Here is a 24,126-nt window from a genome sequence, read left to right as displayed (position 1 = left end):
AAATTTTTCTTCCCCCAACCTAGAATCCAGGCCAAGACAGAAAATTCCTCATAGACTTCCTCTGCCAGAATTCCAGTTCACTGTTTTATTTTTTATTCACCTATAGCTGACATACAACATTGTATTAGTGTCAGGTGTACAACATAGTGATTCAACATTTATTTACATTACAAAATGATCACCCTGGTAAGACTAGTAACCATGTGTCACCATACAAAGTTATTATAATATTGACTGTATTCCCTATCCACACATTTCATCCCCATGACTTTATTATTTTATGACCAGAAGTTTGTACCTCTTAATCTCTTTCACTTATTTCGCCCTCCACCTCCCTACATCCTCCCCTCTGGTGACCCCAGTTTGTTCTATCTACCAGGCTGTTTCTGTTTGGTTTTCTTTACTCATTTATTTTGTTTGTTTTAGATTCCACATATAAGTGAAATAATATGATATTATTTTTTCTCTGTCTGGCTTATTTAACTTAACATAATACCCTCCGGATCCATCCATGTTGTCACAAATGGCAGGATTTCATTCTTTTTTATGGCTGAGTAATATTTCATTGTGTATATATATGCCATATCTTGTTTATCCATTCATCCATTAATGGACACAGGTTGCTTCCATATCTTGGCTATTGTAAATAATGTTGCAGTGAACATAGGAGTATATATATATTTTCAAATTAGTTTTCTTGTTTTCTTCAGATAAATACCCAGAAGTGGTATTGCTGGATGGTATGGTAATTCTATTTTTGAGGAAACTCCATAATATTTTCCATAGTGGTTGCACCAATTTACATTCCCTCAATGTGAACCAATAGTGCACGAGGGTTCACCTTTCTCCTCATCCTTGTGTGTACTTGTTATTTGTTTTCTTTTTGATAATATCCATTCTGACAGGTGTGAGGTGATATCTCATTGTAGTTCTGATTTGCATTTCCCTGATGACTAGTGATGTTGAGCACCTTTTTGTGTATCTGTTGGCCATCTATATGTCTTCTTCGTGTATTTAGATCCTCTGGCCATTTTTTTTTCTTTTGTGAGGAAGATTCGTCCTGAGTTAACATCGGTTGCCAATCTTCCTCTTTTTCCCCTTGTGGAAGATTGGCTCTGAGCTAACAACTGCCATTCTTCTTCTATTTTGTATGTGAGATACCTCCACAGCATGGCTGCTGAGTGGAGTAGGGATCCGAACCCGCGATCCTGGGCCGCCAAAGAAGAGTGTGTGAAACTTTAACCACTTGGCCACAGGGCCAGCCCCTCCTCTGCCCATTTTTTAATCAAATTGTTTGGTTTTTTGATATTGAGTTTTATAAGTTATTTATATATTCTGGATATTAACCATTTATCAAATATATCATTTGCAAATATATTCTCTCACTCAGTAGGTTGCCTTTTTGTTCTGTTGATGGTTTCCTTTGCTGTGCAAAAGCTTTTTAGTTTGATGTAGTCCCATTTGTTTATTTTTGCTTTTATTGCCCTTGCCTGAGGAGACATATCCAAAAAACTATTGCTAAGACTGATGTCAAAGAGTGTACTATCTATGTTTTCTTCCAGGAGTTTTATGGTTTCAGGTCTTATATTTTAAGTCTTTAAGCCATTTTGAGTTTATTTATTTACTGATTTATTTGGTGAGGAAGATTGGCCCTGAGCTAACATCTGTGCCAACCTTCCTCTATTTTGTAAGTGGGATGCCCCTGCAGCATGGCTTGATGAGCCATGTGTAGGTCTATGCCTGGGATCTGAACCCACAAACCCCAGGCTGCCAAAGTGGAGCTGGTGACCTTAACCATGATGCCATGGGGCTGGCCCCTGCCTGAGTTTATTTTTGTGTGTGGTGTAAGAAAGTAGTCCAGTTTCACTCTTTTGCATGTAGCTGTCCAGTTTTCCCAACACCATTTATTGAAGAGACTGTCTTTTCCCCCTTGTATGTTCTTGCCTCTTTTGTCATAGGTTAATTGATCATATAGGCACAGGTTTATTTCTGGCATCTCTATTCCGTTCCATCGATCTATGTGTCTGTTTTTGTTTGTTTGTTTTTTAAAGATTTTACTTTTTTCCTTTTTCTCCCCAAATCCCCCCAGTACACAGTTGTATATTCTTTGTTGTGAGTCCTCCTAGTTGTGGCATGTGGGACGCTGCCTCAGCGTGGTTTGATGAGCAGTCCCATGTCTGCGCCCAGGATTCCAACCAACGAAACACTGGGCCGCCTGCAGCAGAGCACATGAACTTAACCACTCGGCCACGGGGCTGGCCCCTATGTGTCTGTTTTTGAGCCGGTACCATATGGTTTTGATTATTATAGTTTTGTAGTATAGTTTGCAATCAGGGAGCATGAAGGATGGGTATTAACTCTTATTTAAATCTTTGGTAGAATTCACCTGTGAAGCTGTCTGGTCCTGGACTTTTGTTCGCTGGGAGTTTTTGATTACTGATTTAATTTCATTACTAGTAATCGGGCTGTTCAGATTTCCAGTTCATTCTTTCACTAAGAGCGTAGTCCTTCAAATGTCTGTTTTTCCTTCCCTGAGATCTCAGTTCTAGATCTTACCTCACATAAAACCTTGTCTTTTGTCTCCCCATAGCCCCAAAATACAAGCCTCTTCATGAGGTCTATCGACGAATGTCCGCAGGTCAGCTGTAGCTCTTAGGCCTTCACACCGTCCTGGTTTCCAGCTCCCTTTTCATGCTTGGCCTTTGGGGATTTCCCCTAGTATCTTGCATGCTCAGCTACACATTTCAAATATGATTGTGATATTTTGTTCATCATTCTAAGGGTTTTGTGGCCAGAAGTTTCTCAGATTATCTAGTTTCCATGTTTCTGGACCCTGAAGCCTGTCATATAATTCTCTAGTTGTTTTGTGGATTCAAGTTACCTTGGCCTCATCAAAAGGCCCCGCGTTTAGAGCCAGACGGCCTTCGGTTTGGATTCCAGCCCTGGCACTCAACCGTTATGTAAGTCTGAGCAAGCGACGACATCTCTCTGAGCCTTAATTGCTACATGAGTTTTAGGGATCACAATCCCAGGTTTCCAAGTTGTTATCAAGATTATCTCCATTCTGGGGCCGGCCCAGTGGTGCAGCGGTTAAGTTTGCACGTTCCGCTTCGGCAGCCCGGGGTTCACCGGTTTGGATCCCGGATGTGGACATGGCACCGCTTGGCAAGCCATGCTGTGGTAGGCGTCCCACATATAAAGTAGAGGAAGATAAGCATGGATGTTAGCTCAGGGCCAGTCTTCCTCAGCAAAAAGAGGAGGATTGGCAGCAGATGTTAGCTCAGGGCTAATCTTCCTCAAAAAAAAAAAAAAAAAGGATTATCTCCATTCTAATATAATACAAAGCACAGCAAGTGAAAGACAATGTTATCATGAATCATTCATTCATTCATCAAATTTGAGTGTTTACTATGTGTCCAGCACACCTCCTAAGTGCGAGGAGTAACAGACAATAAATGTATAAACAAACAAGTCATTTTGCATAAGTTTAAGTGCGATAACAAAAAAGGTAATGGATTCAGAATGTCTGTAGAGACAGAGTGGGCTATTTGATTAGGTGATGGGTGTTCCTATTTGATGACATGACATTTGATTTAAAACCTGAATGAAGTAAAAAAATGTTCTAAGACTAGCTGCAATGGCTATGCAGCCTTGTGAATCTACTAAAAAACATTAAATTGTCTGCTTTAAATGGATGAATTGTATGGTGTGTGAATTATATCTTGATGAAGCTGCTTTTTCACAAAAGTCTGAATGAAGAAGAGAAAGCCAGGTGACAATCTTTGGGAAAGGGCATTCTAGCCAGAGGCAACTGCAGTACAAAGACTCTGAGGCTGCAAGGGGCTGCAGTCAGTTTGGGGACAAAAAACTGGTGGTGGGAGTTAGTGAGGGAGGAGATTGGGGACAGTTGGGCTCTAGACTGCAGGAAGGGCAGCCCACGTAAGGCCCTGCAGGCCACGTTGAATATTTGGGATTTTATCCAAACTGCAATGGGTAGCCTTTGAAAAAATTTAACTGGAGAAGCCATATGTGGTTTATGCGTGAAATGATCACTGTGCTTTCTGTATGCCAAGACAATTTGTAAGACAGCAGAAGTATCAGCAGTGAGAACAGCAAAGAGGACAGTCCACAACATTTACAACGAAGGTTCTGAGATATTCCAATGTTGAGGTAGTCCTCGCTTCCCTCAACTCTACTGATCATGCATTTTATTCTGAGAGCAGAGATGTGGCTGAAAAGGCCACGTCAGCGGAGGGGTCCATAAGAAGTAGAGAATTCACGCTCCACGACGGCCCACGAAGGACAAAGATCGCGGTAGTATTCTGAAGTTCGCCTCGCCTGTGGTTGCCAGTAACTTGGATTCCTCACATAGGAAGGTTTCAGGATTTTCAGCTGTCATGCTCTGGGCCAGCAGGAGTGTTACCCTTGCGAGGCTGTGGCTCACGCATCTTTTCCCGTCTCTACCACTGCTCTGCACCATTCTGAACCACCTCCGTCTCTCTTCCATTTAAGAAGGAAGTCGAAATTTGATCTCTCGAACCCATAAGGAGGAAAATATATAGCAGACGCCAAATCCATAAATTCTAAAACCAGGCAGCTATGTGGCTTTAGATAAATGATTGGAAGCATGGCCTTTGCAATCCGACAAAATTAGGCTTAATGCCAAGGTCTGCCTCTTAATGAGTGACTTAAGGATAGTTCTAAATTTTGTTTAGACTATCTAAACTAGGGACAACGATATCTATGCTTCGTTGAAGGTTTAAATGAGTTGATGCCCGTAAATCACTTAGCACGATGCCGATACACAGGAGGACTCCAAACTGGTAGTTATTATTATTACTTATTGTAATAATTATTGTTACTGTTACAAAGGGAAAGATAAATACTTTTTAAAAGATGAAGTCTCCTTATCTTTAAATGATATGAACACGTTAACCACTACATGAAGTTAAAACTTCTATATGCATTCTAATAATTTCAATTTTCTTCCTGTAATAAAATTAGTTCAAAACAAATTTTAATAATTAGAAAATCGTTAGTGAATTTTTCATTTTGGAATTCAGAAAGTATAAATAAGTCCCTTAGAAAACTATTTGTAATTATGGATATTATGGAGTATTGGGTTGGACATTTTTAATATCCCCAAAAGGAAAATCAAACTCAGATGTTCAATATAAGAAAAATGATTACATATCCTACATTATAGCTATCTGCTGGAATCTTAGGTACACTTTAAAAAGTTACAGAGAGGTTTAATGACATTGCAAAATTTTACATTGCAAATGAAAAAGTAAGATGTAAAATACCATATACAATGTTATCTGGAGAATATAAGAATATCTAGAAAAAAGGGTAAAATAAAACGTCAAAAAATTAATAATGGTCAATTTGGAATAGTGGAAGTAAACGTGACTTTTTTATGTTTATTCTTTTCTCTTTTTATCTTTTCTAATGTACATAGATTCTTTTGTAAGAACGATTAGGAATTAAGGTTAACATGTTAGAAAAAACAGCAAGCTGGGCATTAAAATGTAATGGACACAAGTCGCTCTAACATGCTGGTCCTCACATAGACACTTGAGAAGTCTGTTGGGAGAGAACAATTATCTAGAAACAGCTTACATGAAATGGGATAAAAAGGACAAACGGTCTTCAGGTTATTATCCTATTCACCAAAGTTCTTGATACATACAGTTATGTACCGCATAACGACGTTTTGGTCAACGACGGACCGCGTATATGATGGTGGTTCCATAGGATCAGTACCATTTGGCCTAGAAATGTAGTAATCTATACTACCTAGGTTTGTGTAAGGTTTCTGTACACTCCATGATGTTTGCACGATGATGAACTCGCCCAGCGACACATTTCTCAGAATGTATCCCCATTCTTAAGTGATTCATGACTGCATATTGGATATATATCAAGAACTTTCTGAGGGTGCTCATCTCCAACAAGCCACAAGGTAACACTTATTTAATACTCTGGTCTAACAACTTAACAAAATTGAAAAGTTCATCCAAGGGAACAGAAAAGAAAAAAAAGATTGTAAATGTGTCTGCTTTCCTCGGGATGGGTTTCCTACTAGAATGTCTTTATCCTCTTTAGTGATTGCTGTAAAGACAAATATACAAGGACTTTTGCAGTAGGCAGCCCATCTGGTCCAATACAGTCAATGTCCCTCTGTTTAATAAAGCGTCAATTAACTGCCCTGCATTTGCTACAATCTGCCGGGGGAGCTCCCGAGTCTGGGAATGAGATGCCTGTACTGCTGTGCCCCGTCCAGAGAGCAGACCATGTGTCTTCTACAGGGAGGTAATCTCTTTCACATATCCATTATAGGTACCACTCCTAGCTAGCACACTCAGTCTTCCAAAACTCCAAAAGCAGAGGCAGAGGAGAATTAAATACACATAATGCAAGCAACCTGGTCTAGAAGCATTCGGTTTGTCGTTATCCTTCAGTAGAACTGTTCCGATTGAAATTTTTATGGTTTATACGTCTTAGGATCTAATATTTCTAATTTCAAAGAGTAACACATTTTTCAACCTACTATATAATACCACAGTGTGTTTTACCGATTTAATGAAATTTAATTCTTTACTTTAAATCTTAAGAGGAAAAAATTCAATATGAGTTTTTAAGAAGTCTCATCTTTGAAGGAACTCTTTGTTAAGATGGCATAAAAAGAGAGGCCTAGTCTGTAGTAATACTGATGATCATGACTTGCGTTATTACACACACTCCACCAGTCAAAAGTCAACTTCTTTAGGAATGCTATTGCTATTTTAGCTAAAATTTGGCTTTTTCATTAGTCATGTCTGACATTTCATAAAGCTTGAATATAAACAAAAATGATTAATCACATTCATAAATATGCAAACTTATATTCAAACCCCGATGTTAAAAAGGTATATTACATTCGAGACAAAATGGCAAAACCAGAATTTTGTAATTGCCAAGAATTTTATGTAGCAAGTTTGTTTATTCAAGTAGTAAAACAGGAATAGGAACATTACATTGGCAGAAGCGGAATTAAAGAGCATAAAATATTACTTTAAAACAGGAAAACAATAGGATCACTTTCAAGAGCCTCATAGAAAGCTTTTATTTTACAATGCTTTTTCATTCATGACTAATATGTGGCTTTTTTATGAGAAAAAACAATCATGGTACCTGAGTATTACATACATTCAATTGCATAAGACAGACACGATTATATAAATGTACTTTGCTTAGGTAGTTGTTTCCAGCTCATTCAATGCTTTGTCTAAATAGCTTTAAGACATACAAAAAGCAAACATTTATATACACAAAGTTTTTAGTAATCAATTATCCAAATACATATTTACTCATTAAATTCGAATACTAACTACTTAACATGTAAAACTAGTTTGAAATCATGACTCGATTAAATATAAACTCCGACACCTCTCATGAGACTTCTCAACTTCTAAAATGGCTTTAAAAAACTAGCTTCAGGGTCTATCACCAATATATTCAGACACACAGTCAAAACAAAGAGTTTGAATTCAAAGACAACTCAGAATGTGAAACAACTATTTTTGTACATTATATTAATAAATTGGTTCTTTGTTCAAAATTTCAAACATAAATGATATTAACAATATGCATGCACACATGACATCCAATAAAAATGGCACTTGAGGGAAATTATTGCTTAACCAAAAGGAAAAATGTCATTGTGCAATTCCCGCCTGGGGGTTACACTGTGGTCTTGGATTAAAAGGTAGGTTTTGGATTCCCTAATTTTCAGTGATATTTTGGAACATTCTGTGTTTTCCCTGCAGATATTTCAGACAAGCTCTAAAACTCGAGAGAACACTTAACAAAATACCCACTTAGAAGGTAAAATATATTAATTCCTCTTTTTTTTTTTGAGGAAGATTAGCCCTGAGCTAACTACTGCCAATCCTCCTCTTTTTGCTGAGGAGGACTGGCCCTGAGCTAACATCTGTGCCCATCTTCCTCTACTTTATATGTGGGACGCCTACCACAGCATGGCGTGCCAAGCGGTGTCATGTCTGCACCCGGGATCCGAACTGGCCAACCTCGGGCCGCCGAGAAGCAGAACATGTGAACTTAACTGCTGCACCACTGGGCCGGCCCCCTAAAATATATTAATTCTAATATTATATAAATAGAGCAAATATAATTCCTTTACTGGGCAAGCACTGCATTCTGAACTATCCAACTCAAATTAAACTCTGTGGCAAACAATTCATTTTCTCATTAGGCAACCAATGTTACCTTCAATAATGCAACTGCCACTTGGCTTTTGGCCATAGCCATTGCCTTTAAAGCAACGTTCTAAATCTGTAGGTCATGCAAAAGGGTATGATTTCCTTAGCAGGTGGTTAAGAAAATCCATAATAGGTATGCATGATAAAGAGAATATAAGTTTTTCAGAAGTGTCATGTAATGAACAGAGCTCTCCCTTCTAATGCACCCATAGTCAGTGATCCAAGAAACTGAGATGTAAATAGAAGAAAATGCATCTATGAAGTTAAAGGTATAAAATCCTGCAACATTTCTCAGACTTTTGATTCTTATTTCCAGAAATGAGAAAGATTAGAGATAACAGAATATTACTTTATTTCTTTAGAGGGAAGTAGATTAAAAAGTGTTTTACAGTTTTTAAGCTCTAGGTGTTGATAATGCTGATCAATAACTAAGTGAGACCATTTCATTCATTTGGATATGCAAATTAAACTGGAAAATGCATACAAACATATTTATCACCAGTAAACCAATCAGGACAGCAGAATATAATATAAAAGGAATATTACTTGATATACACATGAGACTAAAAGCATTTTAATAATAAAGTCTATCATTTTTAATAAAGAGAAAAGCTTTCATCTTAAACATCGTCACTACTCAACAATCACAATTAAAACACTATCAATAAATGTCTTTGCAATTTCAAGAAAGAGCCACGCGTTCACTTTGCTGGGAATATGTACTGTCAGTCATCCTTCTTGTCTGAGGCGCTCTCTTCACGATTTTCAGGACTGACTTTATTACTTGTGAATGAGGGAGTTGCCTGAGCTTCTTTTGGCAGTGAAAACACATGGCTCGTCTGGAGGTCTAAGTATGTTGTAAATATCTTAGCATATTCTGGATGCTTTAGGGCAAAACTTTTAAATTCCTCTAGAAGAAGAGAACAAACAAAAACCAATAAATTGAGGTGGATCTTCTTTTGGCACGATGATTAACATATGACTTTAATAATACAATTATTGCAAAATTCTATTACTCATCCCTCACAAATTGTACAACTGCTTCAGAAGATAGTTTTTCCGTGATCCAGTCAAGTTGAAGACATGCGTACACTAGGGCCCACTCGTTCTATTCCAAAGGACAGAAATTTGTGCATATTGTGTTCTGGGAGACATGTATGAGAACGTTCACAGCCACATTATTCATAAGAGGCAAAAAATGGAAACAACTCAAACGTTTGTCAACAGTAGCAGTGGATAAATAAATTGTGGCATATTCATGGAACAACGCTATACAGCAATGAAAATGAATGAACAGCTGTGTTGTAACATCATGGATGAATCTTAAAGCCACTTGAATGAGAAAAGCCAGATACAAAAGAACACATATTATACGAGTCCATTACATAAACTTCAAAAACTTAGGCAAAGCTAAGACATAATATTTAAAAATGCGTACTTTGTGGTAAAATGCCAAAGTCGAGCAAGGTAGAGATTCCTCTTTAAGTCAGGTCAATAAAGCTCTATTTCTTGATCTGAGCAGTAGTTATGTGAATGTTCACTTTATGAAACTGCATTATGCTCTGTTTATGTTTTATTCAGTTTTCTGTATTTTTGTTGTTTTTCGTAATAAAAAGTTTAAAAGATTCTATTACCCAGGAATTTCTATTACCGGCTTTTAAAACTATTTTAACCCTTAACTCTGGTATAGAAATATACAGTCTTGAAAAGCGGAGCCCTGACTTATGATCATTAAAGGCAAGTGGGGCGCCCAATACATAATCATCATGTTGCAAGACCTCTGAGTAGCCCATCTCTCTTCATCTCAAGGGGTCCAGCTTCAGGAACCGAGGTGGAGGTACAGAAGGCTTACCACGTTACCCCTCAGAATTTGAACATCAAGCTTCCAGTAACCTGGAGTTCCTGAAATATGATGCTACCCTCAGTTTTGAAACTTCTCTATCCTCTTCTGTTTGGATGGAGAAAATCTTCTTGAGCTCATAGAGCAAAGGGAGCCTAGTCTTGCACTCAGCTTGCTATCTGACTCTAGAATAATTTTAACCCAACATCCTATTTTTATCCACTCATTTCTTTAAAATCCTCTGATAACCAAGAGTCTGCTTCATGGTACATTAGACCACCTAACAACTCCTGAAGACAAAAATAGGTCTTAGTGATGAGGAAGTCACCAGACTGAGCCCAAATCATTCTTTGCAACTGCAACATTATTAGCATTAATAGACAATTTTGTCTTTCCAAATCAGGTAGGTTATTAATTGTTCTTTCTTAACATCCAAAATCAAGGTTCATCTGCGTGAGTCTATTTCAATGATGGAGGCACAGGGGACATAAGTGACTCCTAAGATAAGTGAGCATGAGAGTTGATCTTCTTAAACCAAAAGCTTTAATTTCAAGATTTTGCTCTGTTCTCTTTGGGGATGGCAGTGGCATTAAAGAATAACTCATTTCTAGAAGAAGTGCTGTGAACTGGCTAGAAGTGGAATTTGGGAATTAACTTGGCTAATGGAAAACCAAGAACGAAAACAATTTAAATGATCACATTGAAACAATTTAAATGGTCACATTTATGATACATTTCAATACCTAATCTTTGATAAAATCATGTTTACGTACCTCAAACATTCCTGCAAAAAAAAAGTACATGCATAATATTGGGGAAAAGAAGATATCCTGTGTATTCTGAAAGGGAAAAGATCAAACTGCAAAAAACAAAGATTTGCCTAAAAAAATTATTAAAATTGAAATTAATTCTAATAATTTGATTAATTCGATTAATAGTCATTAAATTATGACTACCTAAAAATAAATTTTGATATTAGCTTCCATTGAAATAGTTACTCCAAGTACTTTTTCAAAATTTGGTAGCTGAGAGTAACAGAGAGTCTCACTCATGAAAGAAAAACGGTCAGAGAATTAGCACACATGGGGTTGATGACTCACAAATTTTATCTCAGGAAATACTTCCTCATTTTATACTTTATTTCTTTTTTTTTTTATGAACTTAGAGTATAAGTGCCCTAGGCACTTAATTACCTGAAATAGAATAAAGGGCAGCCAAAATGACAGTAATTAAAAACAGAGAGTAATGTGATCTAATTCCCCATCCCAGCAAAGTTAACAAGCTGGGGCTCTTTGAAGATCCTAAGGAAAAAGGCATTCGCGAGGACTCCCCCTCCAGCCTGAGGGGAAAGGCTGGGGAAGACAAGCCGACTTGACATCTATGACCGCATCAAAGCCGAGGTTGGGCAACCTTCACATAGGCCTCTCTGCAGCTGCTGATGTGTGGTGTGTTTCCCAACGATTGCACTGTGAAATATGTGAAAGTGACGTACGTCCTTCAGCCCTACAGAGCTTGTTTTGATGTGTGGACTCGAGCCAGCAGCAAGAAGGTTGGTCGCTGACGGATGGACCTGCCACTTGGCTGCCAGGTCTTCTGCCATGATAGTCCCTACCTCACAGGGATGCCAACAACACGACATGAGATAAGGAAAGTGAAAGCTTACCTAAGTGCTAGCAGTAAACATCAACAGGAGGTCTAGCCAGTATTATGATTGTTGGTACCTTAGTCCATAGCCTTCTACTGCAGTTACCAGCCAGTTTGGTTAACTTGCTCCGTTTTGCTTGGCCACACTGGCAGCAGAAAGGAAAAGGCCCTCCAGGAGGGCACTAAGTGTGCAGGTCAATGGGGTGCGCCCTATAGCCAGGCTGTCTGGGGTTTGAATCCCGGCTCTGCCATTCTCTAGCTGGATGATCCTAGGTAAGTTACTGAAATTCTCTGCACCTCGGTAAAGTAAGAATAATGAAGAGGATTGATTAAAGGCTTGTTAAAGATTAAATGAGTTAACAGATATAAAATGTTTAGAAGAGTATTTAGCATACGGCAAGTTGTCAATAATTAGCTATTATTATTATCATCATTATTGCTATTACATCTATTATTCCTGTAATTAGTGGAGGGGAAGAAACAACACTCTTGTATGAGGGTCAATCCAGAGACCGGATGCCTGCTTTGTAAACTGAATCAGGAGCCAAACCGCCTACTCACCGTAGGACACAGAATCGCCCTGAGCTATTTCCTTGAAGAGACCAGAAACATCAAGGTCAGGCACTCCAAGGGAAGCCTGCAGAATGGTGGAAAACTCCTCCTCTGTTATGTGGCCATCCTCATCAAGGTCAAAGAGCTGAGGGAAAAAGAAAACAAAACGTAACAATTAGCTCCCTCAGAACAATGGTGGTACGGCATAATCTTGGAAAATAAGTTCTTTCCTAATTCAAACATTTATAGTGCCAGGGGCTAGGGATACGCATGTAAAGAAAGCATGGTCTCTGCCACTCTCACTGCACTTATAGTTTAGTGGTGGGAAGATACAGAGTGAAAATAGGAGCCACAACAATAGTGAGTACAAAGGGACGTGAGGGTCCTGCAGAGAGCAAGATGAGTCCTACCCCGAGAGGGCAGGAGAGCTTTAGGAGGAGGTGACATTTCAGTTGCATCTTAGGACACGAAGAGATACTCCCAGTGTGTACAAGGACTAGCAGGGGACTGCTGGGGGCTCAAGTCAGGACCGAAGGACAAGCAGGAATCAGATTATGATGGAGACACAGTGCCTCCACTAACCTGGCAGGGACAGGATGAGAGGGGACATGGTGAGATCAGATGCGAACTGAGGGAACTCTCTGAGGCAGAGTGTGCAGCATGGATGGAGGGCGGAAGGTTGGAAAGACAAGAGGTGGGCAAAACAATTAAGAGGCTTAGGTGAAGAAGCAGGAAGGCCAGGAAGGGACAGAATCTGTAAGGAAGCCAAGACAAGACTTGCATATCAGTTAGAGGTCTGTAGTGATGGAAAGCAAGGAGCCAAAGATGGCTGAAGTGTTCTAGCTTGGACAGCTGGGTGAAAGTGGTTACATCACCAAGAGCGGGAGCACAGGTGCCCAATAAGATCAGGAGCTGGACCTGGAGATGTTAAATTTGAGTCAGAGGTGCCAGGAGGAAGTAATTGATTCAGCATATCAACTCAGGAGAGTGATGAGGCTTGTGACAGGCAGTCAGGTAGGAACTGGAACTATGGGTGTACTTGAAGCTTATCTGTAGAGAATGTACAAAGTAAGGCAAAGCCCTGAGAACAGCCAGAGGTGAGATGTGTGTAGGGAGGAGGAACCGGCAAACAGGACTCAGAGGCAGCAGTCGGAGATGGAGAACCAGAAAAGAAGAGCAAGCATTCTAGAAGCTAAGGGAGGGCTTTCAAGAAAGGGGAAGAGACTTGGACAGTGGTAATGGCCAATGGAGTAAAATGCTACAGAAAGGCCAAGCGAGAAGCAAAAAGCTTTGCTGGGTTTGGCAGTTAGGAGATCCTGAAGATGTGATGACGTAAAGACAGTTTCCGGAACCTGAAAGCCAGATGGTAATGGGGATCAAGGAAGGAAGAGAGGGGAGAAGTCGGGGCAACAAGCATGGATTCTCCTTTTAAGAAATTATGTAATAAAGGAAAGGAGATAAATGGGGAAGTAGCCAAGCACAAAAGGAGCTTGTCCTTCCGAAGGGAGAGACGGAATACGTTTATCGGCGGAGGGGAAAAAGCAGCGGAGTGGGATAGATTGAAAGTCAAGCAGCAAAACAGGGGGAACAGTTAGATAACTAATACCCTATATTCAATCCTCTCCCGGTTATTACAAGTTTGTAACGCTATAAGCACTGACTGTGCAGGCACTGATCAAAAGAGTTCAAATCACTCGACATGTATCAACTCATGTAACCCTGACAAGTGTCTTACGTAAGGCAGGTGCCATTATTAGCCCTATCTTACAGACGAGAAAACAGGCACAAGGACGTCAGGCAACTTTCCCAAGGTCACACAACTTGCAAGAGGGAGAGCTGGCATTCAAATCCAGGCAGATAATATCTAGAGTTCCTGCTGTTAAGGTATCTACTTCTGACCGAATACATGATCAAAACCAGAAAAAGAACAGGCCTTCGATAAGGTGTGATGATCGGGAAAAGAACAACAAGCAAATATTGCACAGTGCTTTAACGGTCCACGAGGATTGGGAGGAGGAAAACATAGTATTTTGAAGTTGTGGTCGCTTCCCCCAGCTGACAAAGCACTGACTTATAATCCATTTTCTAGAACTCAGTCCCTAAGTGGAGGTGAGCCAGCTGGAAAGAGAAAAGTGAATTCGCATTTATTTTCACAACCTGCAGTCCCAGGGCTCTCGTTGGGCCTTGGACTTCAAACTAAGTGCCAGGATTCAGTCACACCCCGCTCCTCACCAGCTCCAAGCTTTCTTCAAGGCCTTCCATTCCTCAATGAGTCTCACCAACTCATCCCGCAGTGCTTCAGTGGCTCTCACTTCTAAGTTCCCTTCACGCATCCCTGCTGGGGACTTTTACTTCCTCTCCCTCCATCTGTCCTTTGTCACAACTGCTCCAGATAGCTCCCCGCACTAAAGCCCTAAATTTCCCTCAATTACTCATCATCCTCAATAGTCTCCCTGCACACAGTTCCTGGATCTCCTGATCTGGGCTCTGGTAGAAAGTTTAACACCCCGGTTTCCCTTGGGAACGAGGGAATGACATCTCCCCATTGCAGAGAATACTGTGGGCCTCTTAATCAAAACACTCTGTCTTTCCTGGCAAGCACACGGCCCAAGCCCATTTGGAGCCTCCCTGGAATGTGGAGGACGAGCAGAGCTGGAGTTCGCTCCACCTCGCTGCGGGGAGGGAGCGTGGAGAGCAGACCCTGCAGCGGGGGCCTCCGCAGCTGCCTGGGTTTGAGTCTCCCCTTGAGCCTACTCCCCGTCCTTACAATGAATTCCTGAGCCAGGATCCACGCCCACAACCACGGCTTACAACTGCCGCAGCTCTCTGACGTCCTACGTCCAAAGGTCACTGTGACGATGGAACGAGATCAAAGACGGGAAATTAACCGTGAAGTGCTACCCCAATAAAAGGATGTGAATGGATCCTATATAAAAGGATACTACCTAATGAAAAAGAAAAGTATGCTAACATATTTCCCAAAACATAAAACACACCTAAGACGGAAGGTTGAAAAAATAACCACTGTGAAGCCTGACCCCAGCCTTACCGACAAGAGCTAATTGTAGTTTCAGGTTCTCGTTTCCTCCTTCCCCCACCCCAAACCAAGGTCTAGGCTAGATAAAAATCTCATAACTTCTTTAAAAACAATAATTACTGTGAGTAAGGGCCAAATTTTCTATCAGGTCTTTCATTGGTAAACCAAAAGTGACCATTGGCCCAACGAAACTTATAATTATACATACAGTCCCAAAACAGAAACAGAAATATCTGGATCGGAATAAGTTCGTTACGTGTATAATTTTAGGTTTTATGATGAATAAGTCTGTAAAAGCCAAATGTTTTAAACTTGGAAAACGTTCTGGCCGTTGCTTTATGACCATCTGCTATGCATCAACCACTAGGGTTCTTTATAGGCCTAGCAGTTAACTCGGTTTAAACCAATCTGAAATAAAGAGCAAAACTGGGGACTCCTCTGTCAATGATAGAACACATGAAAATTCCTGAGGCTATCCCTGGTGTCATCCAAGATGTGAGAAAGAACTCGTGAAGGAAGAGAGTGTTTGTAGGTAACAGATGAAAAAAAGAAACCAACTTGCTGGAGTCACAGTGGGATATTCTTCTCAGAGACAATCAGGAAGAGATAACCGTAAGAAAGAAGAATAGGGAAGGTCTTCAGATGTCATGGTGGATGGAAGCAAAGAGATCACCAAGTGGCTGAGCAGGAAGAGTCAATATACACGGCTTGGTAAGACAAGGAGGGGGATTAAGTTTTCCTTTTACTTCAGAGCAGACCCCATAAGCTTAGAACTCAAAGTGGACATGCCAATTAAATATGAATTCGATGAAGCGCCTCCCATCTCAGAAGAACCAACAACATACTGAGGGAATGTATTCTTCCCTCTTCTTTTGGGCATGTAGTTGATAAATGGAGTCTGAGTCCTCACAATTCAAACCTCCATCAAGTTCTGCTGGGGACTTTCATTCATCTACCCCCTCAATATTGCAGTGAAAATAAATGTGATATGACAGGAAAACATACAGGGTGGAAACTCAGGGATCTTTTGATGATGCTTACCTGACACCACCACAACACAATAAATTCCATCAGGAAAATACCACTTAAACTATCTCTGATATACAGAGAGAGAAAATAAGGATGCATCAGAACTTTCCGCATGGTGAGTTAGGATGACTAGTGACAGGTGGTGCTTATTTATAAACCTCACTTAGAGGTTTCAAAATGGGGAGGCTGGAAAGACATAATTTTTTAAGCTAATTTCTCAAATCACCTGCTCTTCAATCTTGATGCTGTTAACTAGGCTGCTTCCAAAGGCTTTTTTGCTTAAACTGATGCTGTGTTTGCTTCATTCTCAGCAGCAATTGTCTTAATCACATTATCCTCGTGTACATGTCACAGCAGATCCATAAACTCACGTAATAGATTCACTGATTTTCAAATAATACACTTAGAGTCAACACCTGTTTACGAGACAGACCAAGATGCTTTCAGTGGGGCTGACAGTACCTTAAATGCCACCTGGATGATCTCTTCTGTGTTGGCAGGGTTGCACAAGACAGCCAGGCCAATCACATATTCTCGGAAGTCGATACTGCCATCATGGTTCTGTGGAGGAGGGGAGAAATCAATTAGCAGGGCCACTAGTTGAAGTACTATTAATCCCAGCGCACGAGGTGAAACTCAGGAGTGCTGAACAGCTCTACATCATCATCCGCTCAGCCTATTGGAGAAAAGTTCGCTCTGAGATGGAAGAGCACGCAAGTGGCCCATCCATTCTCAACTCAGAAGGAAGAAAACTCTTTTTCTGTTTAGCAATAAATACAAACATTTTATCACTGAGGCTCACTTAGAGTGGTTCTATGGCACCCAGTGTGGGTTCTTGAGCTCAGCCTTGATGGGAGCTCCTCTGGGAGGCAGGATCTAGGACTTTCTTTCTTTCTTTCTTCTTTTTGGGGTTAGGAAGTTTGGCCCTGAGCCAACATCTGTTGTCAATCCTCCTCTTTCTGCTTGAAGAAGATTGTCACTGAGCCCATATCTGTGCCAATCTTCCTCTATTTTACATGAGATGCCACTACAGCATGGCTTGACAAGCGGCGCTTGGTCTGCACCCGGGATCTGAACCAGCGAACCCTGGGCCACGGAAGCAAAGAGCATGAAACCAACCACTACACGGCTGGGCCGGCCCCTGATGTGTTTTGACAAATATATATAACACCACAATCAATATCGACAACACTTTCATCACCCCAGAAGTTTCGGAGATGGTAGAGTTTTAAGGGACATAACTTGTTTCTTGTGCCACCATTTAATTTTCTTATGCATTATAGAGGGTTGTTTTTCATTAGCCTTAGAGGTTGAGCAGCTTACTGACCCATGAATATATTGCTCAATATCAGGAAATTTCTTCTGCAATCGGTTTTCTCCAAGAAGCAAAATACAAGTCTTGAGAAGAAGCTCTGAAAATACATATAAGATTGATCTGTGGACACTGAAGATAGTCATAGATTGAATGATTGGAAATACTCCTTTGAATTTTTGTTGTATCTTTATTGAGACATCCAATTTTTATATCTACTACCAAACCTTATGTATAACACAAGTATAACCTGTTTTTCAGATGGAGAAATAGAAATGCAGAGGACACCTGATATTACCACTATTCACGAAACAAGATAATGTTCTAGACCTCTGATTTTCATTAACGGTCATATATGAGTGGTTTTAACTGACAAAAGAATGTTACAGCAGAGCCCTGATAATCAATCACATGAGAAATGATAAATTTTCATCCTAGTGAAGTGAGGAAAAACAGCACAAAAATTACTCTGAGAGATTATATTGTTGGGTTAGGAAAAAAATACATTGTTCAGTTTCCAAATTCAGAATAATAAAATTCAGAAGTGGAAGGAATCTTGGAATCATCTATTCAACTTCTTCATTTTTACTAATGAAGAAACTGAGACATAAGTCTTACTCGAGGTTGTAAAACTCGCCATTGCCAGAACTACAATTAAAATGTAGGTAATCTGACTCCCAATCACTCAAATTAAAGCAAGGAGCTTGATAAAATACACTCAAAAACAGATAATAAAAAAGTATATGGCAAAATACATTCCTGTAATTTTCCAATTTCAAATCAGTTCTATGATAAAAAGGTAGTCCTCAAATCTATGATTCTTTCCTTTAAAAACCCACTGAACTCCTCACGAAGAATTATGAAATTAAAAAAAAAAAAAAATCTAGACTTGAAAAGATTTCAGGGCTACGTTTCAAAGGAGGAAGCCAGCTTTCTGGAAGGGGCCCTCATCCCTGCAGCATCTGTCCTAATCTGGAGGCCAGGACAGCCTGAGTTGGAACCAAGGAGCTCCAGCGAGTTACTAGAAAAATAAGAGGTAAGTCAGCCTTGCTGAAACTCAGAGACAGCGGGCCCCACCCCTCCCCGGCAGTCAGTGGGACCAGAAAGGCACAGAAGGGAGGGCTGGGGTCACTGCGGGCTCGGTACCACCCCACAGTCACACCACACTGGCTTCCAGGACCAGCGGGAAGTGCCTGGCCACTTGTTCCCACACGGATCATTGAAAATTCCAGAAGGGATAAACGGTGATTTTCATGTGTCTCATTCTCAGGTATCAGTTCCCTACGGTGTTTCATAGTTGAGTTTATTCAACATTTTTATTCCTATGGAATCGGATACTTTTTACAACTTTTTAAGTCTAGCAACATTTAAGGAAATGGTTTCAAATACGTTTTGAGATGGTGCGTCCCAAGGACCGGGACTATTTTCTCTTTGTTGTGTTTCATTGACACATCCTTGCAAATGAGAGATAATCAACGCCATCAAAATACTTTAAAAATGCTTACAGAAAACAGAACCTTCCTTGAAGCAGCCAACAGAAAAAGGGCGTGAGTCTTTGAAGATACTCTCCAAATCCAATCGAGTATTATTATTCAAATTCTGTTCACCTGAATATTATTATTAAGAGCATATTTCTACCCACATACATAATTGCATTACCAATTTTCTAGAAATTAAATTGTTTTAACCCACTTTGCATTAAAAGTAAATATTTTTAAAAAGTAATTCTGAAAGCTCTTCCAGATCAACAGGCACATTAAATATCAGGGCCCTGGAGGTGCGTCCACAAATAGTTTTTAAGGCCCTGCTACAGGTTAGTTGTGCAATACTGCTGATGAAATTTCTGACTGAGGTTGCTATATAAATCAACTTTTTTTTTATTTGTGAGGAAGATCGCTCCTGAGCTGACACCCATGCAAATCTTCCTCTATTTTATGTGGGATGCTGCGACAGCTGGCTTGACGAGCAGTGCTAGGTCCATGCCTAGGATCCGAACTTGTGAACGGAAAGCGCAAAGCGGAACTTCAAAGCGGAAAGAGTGAACTTAACCACTACGCCATGGGGTCGGTCCCTAAATCAACCTTTGAAAACACATGCACCATTCCTAAAAAAATATTTAAAAGGTGACCTTTAAGATGAGATACAAATTTTCAACGTTTTTGGAGGTTTGCTTTTCTTAGGTTCAGAGCACACAGTTCTTTTTCCTGCTGTTACAGTTACAGAATTCAACAGATTATATCAAGATAAAAGTGCTTTTCAAAATTATATGGGATACTTTGAATTTAAAAATGTAGATCGGGGGCTGGCCCAGTGGCACAGCGGTTAAGTGCACACGTTCTGCTTCGGTGGCCCGGGGTTCGCCAGTTCAGATCCCGGGTGCAGACATGGCAGTGCTTGGCATGCCATGCTGTGGTGGGTGTCCCAAATATAAAGTAGAGGAAGATGGGCACGGATGTTAGCTCAGGGCCAGTCTTCCTCAGCAAAAAGAGGAGGATTGGCAGTAGTTAGCTCAGGGCTAATCTTCCTGAAAAAAAAAATATATAGATGGTACAATTTCACATTTGTTTTAGATCATTGAGTACTATTTTCAACTTACTACATTGTATTGCTTAACGACAGAAATTTAAAAATAATGGGATGCAGTAATATGAATCAAAGATCTTCATCTTAGGCTAAAAGTAGTCTTCCAAGTAGAAATGGCAAAATTGTAAAAAAACTATCAGGTAAATATCTTATATTAAAAATGTGTCCTTAAGACATCAACTGTTGGATGAAAACTAGGAAATTGAATCATTCATTAGGCTATTGGTTCTACATAATGCCAAAGATTTGGGTACTTGAAAAAATCCAGAGTTTGGACTGAATTTTCTGGTATCCGCTCTAGCGACTGGGGTTATGTGGACAAATTGTATACAAATTCAGAAGAGAAACTTAGGTAACTTCAGGATGTTTTGCCCTGTGCAAGCAGGAAGAGAATCACAGAACTAGGGATCCCTTAGCTTGAGGAGTGAGAGAAACGCTTAATACCAACCCTAGTGCGAGGTCATTGTCCCAACTTTCATAAAATATTTAAAATGAAGTGAGAAAAAAAGAGGGTGGCTACATTGTTCTTTCCACAAGCACCACACAGAAAGGTTAAATGATGAACTTAATATTCTGAGACCTTAAAATGCATCTTGGCAGCTTTCCCCTTTCTTGACTACATTCCTACACCCATGCCTAACCTATTAGTGGGCTTCTTCTAAAATAGGGATCCTGATATTAATGTGTGCTTGCTGGCAGCTGCCTCCTCCTTCCACAGCCATACCTGGCCTAAGCAGCACACCAGAACAAGCGTAAATTACAAGTCCCTCGAGGACGTGATCTTTGAGCTTGACTCAGTGCAGAATTATATGCACCTGGTGTTTCATAAATATTATATGATGGTGAGGATGGTGAACACAGGGGTCAGAAGTCAACCCCTCCTAATTTCACTGGGGATTTCTCACAGGCAGCTGAGGGCTTTTAACAGGCCAGTTGCAACAGTTAAACTTTCCTCTAAATGAGTCAGAAGAGGAAGGAAGAATTTACCTTCAAACTCAGGAGGATTCTCCAAAGCAGCCTGGGAGAGAGGGAATGCATTCAAAAGCAGGGAGGCAGGAGGGGTAGAAACCAGGGAAGCAGCAGGCAGGGGAACTGAGCGCTCGGAAATGCAGCCTCTCTCGCTGGTCTACTCGCATGGGGATTCTGGATTCTGCTTGCCCAGCCATAACCGCCTGAATCAAAACGATAAAGCCAGACCAGGACGACACATCGCAGTTTCTCTGTATTCCCACCTTCCTTCTCTTGGATATTGGCACTCTGACTCTCCTGCTGGACCTCAGTTTCAGCTGAGACCAATTTGAAAAATACAGTGAGAGCCTTGCTTAAGAGCAGTGGCTGTCATCCTCGGTTGCTCATTAGAATGCCCTGGAGAGCTTCACACACACTCATCTCTGGGCCCCACCTCGAAAGATGCTTATTTAACTCATTTGCAGTGGGAGTCAGGTATCAGCATTCCTACACAGCTCTCCCCGGGATTCTAACTTGCAGCCAGGGCTGAGGAACACTGCAATAAAGTTAGCAATATTGACAGATCTCTATATTGCTCTATATACCAAATAACTCATGACAATTTCTGGAAGTTTTTCCTTTTTTTTCTTTGTTTACTATCTTCCTGTGTGAGTTTTCAAAGAGGAACACAAGAATACTCCTTGCTCCGAGGGAGGGCAAGACATGACAAGAGCTGGCTAACGTCAGCTGGGCATGCCTGATTTTGTTTGAGACACATGTAAGAGTGATCATTTTGATTTACAAAGGCAGCCAGAGACATTCTGAACTAAGGGGACATCTTTTCCTTCCCTAACACCCTGACCTTTTTTATGAACATATCAAACAAAACAAAATTGCTCCATGCTTATTTCACCAGAGAATCGGAACTAAAGAATTCTAGAATTTTAGCAAGTCACTCCACCATTAAAAAAAAAAAAATACTACCCTATAAGAAATTGCTTAATTTCACATTTCTGAACCTGTTTCTATACAGTTAAATACACTTCCAGGATAGCACTTTTCATTTTTTTTAATATAATACAAAGGTCAGATGTGAAATTAAGAGAAAAACAGATTTAAAACTTTCCTCCTCCTCACTTTTTTAAGGGAAAAATATATCTCTTGGGTGCTTTTTTGATTTATTCCAAGATTTTTCATAATCTCATTAACAACAAATCTCTGGCTCCCTGGAATTCATTCACCAAATAAGCAATGACCTCTGAAAATCTACTCCATTAGAGCTCCATATAAGCACCCCCAGCACACATATAAGTGCATATAAATCTAGTATCTCAAAAAGCTAATATACAAACCACTCAGAACACTGTTCATGAAAATCTGTTTTAATTAAGCAGTAAAGGGCAGCACAAGTTCAAAAACACGCAGCGCTGTGAAAGAGCTCGTCAGGAAACGGCAGCTGTTGGACGCGGTACCAGCGATCACACAGACAGCATGGCAAGGTCCTTAGCAGTCCTGCCATCCGGGGAGGGTCCTGCCGTCTCAGTGCCCACTTCAGGAGTACATGGTCAGCTGCAGCCACTCCTGGATAGACACCTCAATCAGGCCACTTGCATTTCTATCCAGAGATTTGAAGGCACGGAACATGGCATCCAGGCGGACCAGGCAGCTGATGAAGTTGTTAAAATCCATGCTTCCATTCTCATCGGCGTAGCGGCGGACGATCATTCGGTAGAGCTGCTCGTTTAGCTGGAAACCTGCCGCCTGCAGAGCCCCCTGCAGCTGGGAACTCCTCAGAGACCCGGAACGGTCCGTGTCATGTTGCCTGAAAACACACTGCCACTTCTTGATGTTGTTCCAGAAGTACTTAAATTCTTCAAAGCCCAGCTTCCCATTCGTGTCACTGTCCATAACGGATACAATGCTCCGGCAGGTGTCAAGACTGAAGCCGTCCGACTTCAGATCCTTGTGCTTAGCGAGGACTTTGTTGAGAATGTTCATCAGGTCAGTGGCACCCACCTCCATGTCGGGTCCAGCCAGTCGCGCAAACTGTTGCCGAAACTGCCGCACCTCCTCACTTTCGTTGGCCTCCACGGTGGTGAAATGCTGCTGAGTGGGTGGCGGCGGCTCGGGGGTATACTGGGCTGCTGCAGCCTCACTGATAAAATTCATAATTCCCCCAACTATCGCTCCAATATTTCCTCCTCCTCCTCTTTTCTGACCGCCTCCTCCAAGAAGGCCTCCAAGAGCTTCTCCAAGGCCTCCATTTGCTCCTTCCAATAAAGCCTTTGCAAGAAACATGTTTTGGTTTAATAAGCAAGTGATCAGGCTGCTACAGTCTTGGAGATGGTAGCAAGGAGCTGCAATGGAGTCTAAGTAGCTTATATGTGGAAGAACTGGCTTTTCTGTACCTGTTTATACAGCACCACGCCCCGCGGTGTCATCCCTCACCTCCTTCTGAACTTGCCTGAATGCCATCAGGTCCTAGCACCTGCCGTTTTTCAGAGGGCTTCAAAATGTTCGTTCATAGGTTAGAGTATGTATGACAAATTAGAAGAAAGGTAATATATTAAACTCAACATTTCCAAATCTCAGTGATGTCTTAGTTCTCTTTCTCAGCACCTGAAAGATGACGTGCATTTTCCTAATAGGAGAAGGTAAATGGCTCAAGTATATCAGGAATTTCTTTTCTAAGGAATATTTATTAATAGGTTAGAATTGAAGAATTCTTGGGCATGGGACGGATTTTTACCTAATCCCCTTCCTTTAGCAAACATTCCCCAAATCCAATGTTCTTAAGAAAAACCTGGAAGGGGAATCTTTAAATTGCGGGGTCCCCAGGTCCCATCCTCAGAGATTCTGAGTCTGTCGTCTGCTATGGGGCTCATAATCGGCATTTTTGGAATCTTTTTTGAAGTGT

General features: G+C 40.7%; 2 protein-coding genes across 3 annotated transcripts in view; both read right to left on the bottom strand.

Annotated features, from left to right (window-relative positions):
- Nucleotides 1–6,965: 6,965 nt before the first annotated feature.
- The window catches only part of LPCAT2 (lysophosphatidylcholine acyltransferase 2), a 64,600-nt gene continuing 47,439 nt past the window's right edge, over nucleotides 6,966–24,126 (bottom strand). For both annotated transcript variants that reach the window (XM_070500404.1, XM_070500406.1), the window contains 3 exons: nucleotides 16,829–16,927; nucleotides 12,310–12,445; nucleotides 6,966–9,174 (listed from right to left, as the gene is read on the bottom strand). In XM_070500404.1, coding sequence (XP_070356505.1) covers nucleotides 8,990–9,174; nucleotides 12,310–12,445; nucleotides 16,829–16,927 — 420 coding nt within the window. In that variant the 3' untranslated portion in view covers nucleotides 6,966–8,989. The remainder of the gene's footprint in view (nucleotides 9,175–12,309; nucleotides 12,446–16,828; nucleotides 16,928–24,126) is intronic.
- Nucleotides 22,576–23,659, bottom strand: CAPNS2 (calpain small subunit 2). The gene has a single exon (XM_014827702.3). It carries the CDS (start codon nucleotides 23,505–23,507, stop codon nucleotides 22,761–22,763), a length of 747 nt encoding a protein of 248 aa, XP_014683188.1. The 5' UTR covers nucleotides 23,508–23,659; the 3' UTR covers nucleotides 22,576–22,760.

Source organism: Equus asinus, chromosome 28 (genome assembly GCF_041296235.1).
Source record: "Equus asinus isolate D_3611 breed Donkey chromosome 28, EquAss-T2T_v2, whole genome shotgun sequence".
Classification (NCBI taxonomy): domain Eukaryota; kingdom Metazoa; phylum Chordata; class Mammalia; order Perissodactyla; family Equidae; genus Equus; species Equus asinus.
The sequence above is the reverse complement of the archived record's forward strand: the minus strand, read 5'-3'. Positions and strand labels throughout refer to the sequence as shown.

Coding starts and splice junctions, on each gene's coding strand:
- CAPNS2 (XM_014827702.3), bottom strand. CDS start 23,507: ATGTTTCTTGCAAAGGCTTTATTGGAAGGAGCAAATGGAGGCCTTGGA.